The sequence below is a fragment of the Citrus clementina genome, unplaced genomic scaffold (assembly GCF_000493195.1).
Source record: "Citrus clementina cultivar Clemenules unplaced genomic scaffold, Citrus_clementina_v1.0 scaffold_3, whole genome shotgun sequence".
Classification (NCBI taxonomy): Eukaryota; Viridiplantae; Streptophyta; class Magnoliopsida; order Sapindales; family Rutaceae; genus Citrus; species Citrus x clementina.
The window spans coordinates 43,320,691-43,328,408 of NW_006262339.1; the positions used below are offsets into that span (position 1 = coordinate 43,320,691).

Genomic DNA, 7,718 nt, shown 5'->3' on the forward strand with positions numbered 1-7,718 from the left:
TTTACATGAATTAATAAAGGAGTCACGGATTAGTCGGGGTCCAATGCGATCGCCGGAAATCGGGTGGTTTAAACTAAAAAATAAAAAATCCAACTAGTCTTTTTGAAAAGTAAGGATACAACTAGTGTTTGTGTACAATAAATTTTATCAATTGCGTGCCTCTTCTTTATTTTGTATCACATTGGATTCCTTCAATGTGTAATAGTACTGATCATTAATCACATTTCACATGAACAATATCAATTTTCATAACTGTTCATATAAACAATTAATAAGAGTTAACTTGTCTTCTAGGCACATGTTAATATTTTAACCCAACATTAATGTATATCCACCCAAACTGCCACTTTCCTCACAATATTACAAATTCTAATTTATATATTGAGGGCATTAATGATACCAACTATATAAAAATAAACAAAATGCAAAAATTGGTGATTATTGACTAGATCATATCTCATTAGTCATTCAAAAAGATTCTTTAGGTTTCCTTCTTCACTGTTAAACAAAAAGCTAGGCCCGTCTAAATGTCTTGTTGGACGACTTTTTGAAGAATAATAATGACAATGATAATTTAGCGCTATGGTTAACTGTTTTCAATCTCATACACTTTTTTAACAAATAGAGCTTCCGAAACATTAAGTGGATGACAAATAAAATTCTTATAGTCATTGTACATTTATACCCTTTAAATTCAACTGAAGAAGCACGTGACTACACGTAGCACAATATCAACATCATTATTTAATCTTCGGAAGAACAATTATGTCTTGATATCGAGCGTATACACGCTCCCTATGTGTAGAAATATCCGATTGCGGCAAAAAGTGGAGGGTAAATGCTCTAGTATAAATATAAGCAGTCGTAATATATTGGGGAATTGGTGCTGAGAAAATGAATTTTAAGATACTCAAGAAAGTTAAGAGAGTTGAATTGTTGTGTGGATCAACATTAATTAAGCCAATCTATAAGTCAAGGATCTTACTCATTTGTCTTTCACATATTGTAGTTAAGACTGAGAGTAAACCTCGCTAATATTTGTGGTTAGCTTTGGTAAAGACTGTGCATGGAGAAACAAATGAAATACCTAATTACTTAGCTATTTCTGAATTTTCTTTTCTATGCAATTTATTTTTACATTTTAACCTCTTGTTAATGGACATTAAATACATTATACTTTTGGTGTAAGAAATCTCACTCTTTACTACCCAGAAAACATTTTATGGATTCAAATTGGACTCTTCAAGCAACAACATCAGAAATACTAGGGCGTGAATAAAATTTAATGAAAATGTCTCTGATCAGCAAAATGATCTTATCCCTTGTAGAACAAAGTGATCAAGATCATAATAAGAAGAATAATGCCATGACAGAGAGGAAAATTCGATGATTTATAAGAAAAACCTTCAAACAGAAGAATCAAGAAATACTAACTATGCAAAATCAAGAGTTGTTGTCCGACTTGGATGATTACTAGATTTCATAGAGCAAACAGCATCCATACATATGAAAAAGTGAAGGGAAGTCTTTCTAACACTTGAATCAATCATGAGAAATAGTAAAATAAAAATCAATGAATATCCAAAGCTGCCAATTTCTGGAGCAAATTAACTTTAAACAAGCTGAATGTTTCAGAAGCTAATTCAACCTTTGCAGTTTCTTAAACTATTGGACACGGAATTTGATAAAATAAGCGATCTTTTCATTCCCTAATCTCAAAGGCTATACACACACACACACACACACATATATACATATACCTATGCATGTTGGCATGATAACTTAAGTCTTAAGGGCTAACCGCTGCTCTTTTTTCATTTACTCCTTGTCTTATTTACGCTTCAACCAATCATAATATATGATAATACACATACATATATATGTGGCAAAGCTTCTGAAGCAATACTCCAGCCCTTCTCTTAAATTATATATTAATTTATGGAGTATTAATCATGTCCCCTTTCGTAGAAGTAAATCATATACTTGTGACTAATATTAAGATAATGATTAGCAGCACGAATAGATCTCTATGCGACAAAATATCATTTTCATATCCCCACTAGAACGCTAGAAGGTTAAAGAAATTTCTCCATCATTTACCTACGAATTGAAGATTAGTGTTCTTTTTATTTTCTTCTTGGCTAAACGCTCATGTAATGAACAGTTTTCCTTATACAACAGACAGAAGAGAGATTATATATGCAAAATCAACTTTTTAAGACTAATTTTATCAGAAAATGATGACCCAGCATCAACCAATATCGCCAATCCACTGTCGTCGGCCAAGTTGAAACTTGCCCCCGAATCTCCATGCATACATAGTTTCCTTTAATAGTGACCCAAAATGCACATTCAGCAACAATAATAGCGAAGTTTAGAGACAAAAATTTTGCCTCATATGTATATGTGAATCTAAAAATCTAAAATCCAACTACATTCCATTACTATTTCAAGGTTAAATATGATCAGTTCAGTGCAATAAATTTCATCTAGTCAAATGCATTCTCTTGTGTCTGACAACCTGAAACTGACATGACAATTGAGGGAAATTACAGATGCAACTTTTACTGATATAGGTTGAAAACTTTTTAATTAAAGCGCACACACACCAAGTCATATGTATAGAGCGTTAACTGGAAGGGATCTGGCAAGTTACACATAACTGTCTGCCATTTTATTCACTCCCCTTTAGATGAAATGACACCACTAGCTAATCAAACAAATGGATCACTTAATTTACCAAATCAATTTCAGTGCCACTAAGGAATTTCCATTTGCAGAATCACAGTTTTAATATATAGCAACTAATTAAAATATGAGAGCAAATGATAATTTACCTTATTCACACAATAAAAGTATACACAAACCAAGCATATGAACTAGTTCTCAGAGAGTAAAAAGACTGAAGTGAAGACAACACACAGAATTGCAGCACCCCATTAACAAATTGATGAAAAATAATAGTAGTGTTGTCAGAGAGGAAGAAAGGTGGATTTGGATGAAGACAGACTAATAAATATATCTGAAGATATTCAGCGATTGGCATACACGAAAATTCAACGACTACATAAAAAACAACATAAGAGAGCAAATAGATGCTCTGATGATCAGACGACAACATACAACTGCTAGTACAATTACACCTACTACCACTTCTTAAAAGTGTTTTGCTACCAGTGCTAGCAAGTTCATATTCAATTCGAAGGTATCCCAGATTTCTAAATTCTACGAGTACTTGAAATACCACAATTAATACCATACTAGCTCGTTACCATGAACAGAAAGTACTCACTTTCATACAATCGAATCCAGCAATAGTTTTAACTTGCACTCGATGCTGGGGGCAGAAGTGGAATTTGCTTCTGCTGCTGCTGTTGTTGTTGTGGGGGACGCTTGCGCTTCTTCTTCTCGTAGCTTATCCCTCTAGCTTTGGACTGAACATCACGAACCTCGCGGAGATAAAGCCGTACAGCGCGTGCACCGAAAGGGTTAGCTTCAGGTTTGCCACCGTTTTCCTCAAAGGCAGCCCGTAAACGACCGATGAGCGCGTCGAGGCTGCCCCAGGCCTGGCGGAGAGGGCAGGGGCAGGGGGCAGGTGGGTTTTGGTGCCCGTAGAAGGGACAAATCGGGGTGTGGACTTTGGTCTTGCCGAACTGGTCAAGGTAACGAAGGAATTCAAGAACATGAGCGCCGCTGCAGCGAGACAGCGAAAGTGGGGGCCTATGATTCTTCAAATACTGGCCGAAGGTGTTCCAGTCCCGGCGCTTCTGGTTCTCATAGCGGCTGCTGCTGGAGGTTGCTGCTCCTGCTGATGATGGAGTTGGAGGAGATGTTGTTGTTGAGGAAGATCCAATTATCATCAGTGCTGCCGCTGTGTTATTATCATTATTTTCAGAGATGGTGCTATTCATATGTGAGACTGAATGAGAATCCATAATGGAGAGCAATTAATATATAATATATAGTTTTTAATTTTGTTGTTGATTAATTTATATATGGGTTGCCAAAAGTCTAGGGTTTGGTCACGAAGAAGGGAGAGCTGAGAGAAGAAGAAGAAGGAAAAGCCTGTAGGGAGTGGAGTGTTACTGAATCTTTGGGTTCTCTTATATTTCTTTGCTCTCTGCAGTACTACTCTACTCTTGTGTATTTGTATGTGGATGATTACGAGTCCTTTTTTTTTTTTTTCCCCCTTTAATTTGGCAGAGGCTACTGTTGATGAAAACAACCATACAAACACAAGAAAAACAAAAACTAAAAGAGAGAGAATATGGCTAGCTAGTGTGTTTGTTGATTGATATTATTACAAAAATATTTCCATTTTAGAAGAGAGATAAGAGATGAAAATGGAGTAACAAATAAGATTTTGAAGTATCGGTGGGATGATTAGATTGATGGGAGAGTGTGAGAGGACTTCAGTATAGCTTATTTATTTATTTTTATTTTTTTGCAAGTTGAGAGGGTGGAGGAAAGGAATAATTTTGTTAAGTTGTATGTGTGTTTCTGCAAATGTGGAGTAATTGTGCGTTTTGTTACTGTTACCAAAAAAGGGAGGAACCAAACAGTTTATTATGGGGATTAAATTATTGATAATATACTTAGTATAGCAAGTAAAAATAAAAAAAAAAGGAGGGAGATCAGGGACAGGAACTGTGGTGCTAGGGCTTGAAATAAAAAAGGGAAGGTGGTTTCAAGACTCAGTAGGCTGAGATGGAGATACGAAAAGTTTTCAAAGAGTAAATAAAATTTGAGGGAATAACTTTGATTTTTGTTTCTTAACCTGCAGTATCGATTGACAGTTCATGTATTAAATTAGTATAATGCCCCTGACAAATTTTCTTTCTCACTCCTCTCTTTTAATGAATACTCCTCTCTTTTAATGAAACAAGAATTCAAATATTTGTTGATAAAAATTAAATTCCCTTTAGCAAGTAGGAAAAATATTTTATACAACTTTCTAACTAAGGATCTCCTATTTTATTAAAATACAAAATATATATATTTTAATGTTTTGTGTTTTGTGTTTTGTTCTCAAGTGGATGTAGAGTTTGTACTTTTATATTTTTTGCTCACGATAAAACGAGGGATCCTTATTAGAAGAGACTAATATATAATAGATTAATATCTTCCATTAAGAAATCTCTTATTTTATATTTTATTAATATATTTTAACTTGATTCTCACTTTTTTCCCAAAAAAAAAAAATTCTTGGTCCTCATTTTAATAAAGTTATGGCTTCATCATTCGTTGTGAACTATGCATATTAGTGTTAGGTGTCATGACTCTCTCTAACAGCTCAATTGCGAAAAAAAAAAATTTAGATGTTTTGTCTCAATTTTAGTCAAAATTGTCTCCAAACTCCTCATGATCGGGGAGATACTTGGATGTCTCCATTTTAGTCAAAAGACTCTCAATCTCTGTGTAGAAATAATGAAATTAATTTATCGTTTAAACAATAGAAGAGAATAGAGATTACAAAAAATTGCTCTATTTGGTTTTTCGAAAAGAATCAACATTTAATTATATGAAGGCAAATGTACGTAAATATCAAATCAGTGCAGACAATATTGAAAATAAAGACGCAAGCTGAGAGGTATAACCAATTCGATATTTAGTGGTGCTTGAATACAGAAAATAAAATATATTGTTATAATATTTAATTAATAAATATTCATTTAATTTTTATATTTTAAATTAAATATTCGTTTAATTTTTATATTTTAAAAAATATCTTAAAACACTCATACTGTTAAATATGCGACACTCTTGCCCTTATTTTTTATTTTCTGTTACAATAATAAAATCCTTCCTACAATCTTGAGAGCATCAATTAATTGATCCATTAAAAAGTTGATTGGCAAATTGACTAAACATTGTTAATTTAAAAGAGTTAGTATTTTTCATACCCTTACAATTAATAATAATTTATAAATAAATTAATGTCAATCAACTTAAAGTTACATTAGCAACCTGCTATCTTGCGAATAATTATCTATTAATTTACCAAATTAACCCTAAATTAAAATAATAACAATAAAAATTTACTTTAATTTCTATTTTAGTTTTAGTAATATTTTGGTAAATTAACATTTTTTTCTTTTCATTAATGTTTTCCTACAAGGATATTATTATGAAAGCAAATAATAATAAGGGTGAGAATGTCACATATTTAATAGTAGGGGTATCTTGAGTAATTTTTAAAAATATAAGGATTAGATAGCCATTTAATTTAAAATATAAGAACTAAACAAACATTTATCTTATTTAACTTTGTTTTATTTTATCTCTTTGATGTAGATACGTATGAGATTTAGTTGTAAAAATAAAATAAAATAAAATAAAATAAAATCACATCTTCATATCACTAAACATGAAACTTCTTTTTCCCCTTTCTCATGAAACGTTTTGCATCTGCCATGTTATCCTTTATTTGAAAGATTTCTTCTAATGATGATAAAATTACGATATGTGGTATCATCTTCTGATGATTATGACCCTTTAGATCATGTCACCATGAAAATTATTCTGCTACTTTTGTCAACAAGTGCAAGAAATGAAAATTTGTTAGGCAAATTATTGGGGTTTGGCTACGGTGCAACTGTGGTACCGTACCACAGTTATATCTAACTGTTAGATGCACTCAAATAGGTAGGGTCTACTGGCATCTAACGACTGAATACAACTGTGACACGGTATCACAGTTACACCACAAGTTTTCCCAAATTATTGAAGTATTTTGTATGGGTAACGTCAATGTACATTGGATATGTAAGAAGATTTCAACGGAGTCAAAATTAGATGTCGGCCTTATATGTTAAATGTATAAATAGTATTTGGGAATAATATTTCGTGTTCCAACTTTGACAGCGAATTGACTGACACAGATGGTAATTTGTAACAAGTGAGGATCCAGTTACCTCGCAACAGTTGCAACATAATTTCATCCAGTAAGTAATTAAAAATTATAAAGTAAATGATAAACTTACTGCTTAGACAGCCAACCAAGCACATGAGCAAAATTTTTAATTAGTTTCTTAGTTTAGGTAGCTCCAAGATTAAGGAAACATTAACGGGGAAAAAAAAGATGAAAATGTCGGATAAAAAATAAAAAAAATGAGAAAATAGTCCATTTTTTTAACCTAAAATAAAATAACCGTTGAGGCCAAGTGTATAGAATGCAGACTTGAAACCGCAGTTGCTGGACGCCTGAATTTCAAGTTCAAACATGTCAGCTATCATTATCTGATCCTGTGCAGGATATGGTGGAGGAAAAAAAATTGTAAAGATTAAAGAGAATAATTAAAAAACAAAAAAGATAACAAAGGTGAAAGAGATAATAAATAATAATAAGTAAAAAGGGCTGACAAGACAGATGAAGCAAATGGCTGAGCGAGTGTCATGATGAATTGTAAAAATTATAATAAAATGAAGCAGCTGAGCGGACCAAGATTGTCGATAATGAATTTCATTCAAAACCACCTGTAATTCTACTGTAAGACCATTGTATCTTTTTGCGGACGATGATTTAGTGATTATTTGGACATTTTGTATAATTATTTGTGAATAATATTAAGTGAACTGATTCAAAGACTAATATATATATATATATAAATATATATATATATATATATATATATATATATATATATATATATATATATATATATATATATATATTTCTGGATTCTAGTTCACTTATATATAAGCAGAGGTAGGATAGT

The 7,718-nt window shown here is 32.2% G+C and overlaps 1 protein-coding gene across 1 annotated transcript; it reads right to left on the reverse strand.

Moving 5' to 3' along the window:
* Window positions 1–2,941: 2,941 nt before the first annotated feature.
* LOC18046605 (protein LIGHT-DEPENDENT SHORT HYPOCOTYLS 4) lies at window positions 2,942–4,198 on the reverse strand. The gene has a single exon (XM_006443762.2). It carries the CDS (start codon window positions 3,933–3,935, stop codon window positions 3,321–3,323), a length of 615 nt encoding a protein of 204 aa, XP_006443825.1. The 5' UTR covers window positions 3,936–4,198; the 3' UTR covers window positions 2,942–3,320.
* Between the last annotated feature and the right edge of the window lie 3,520 nt (window positions 4,199–7,718).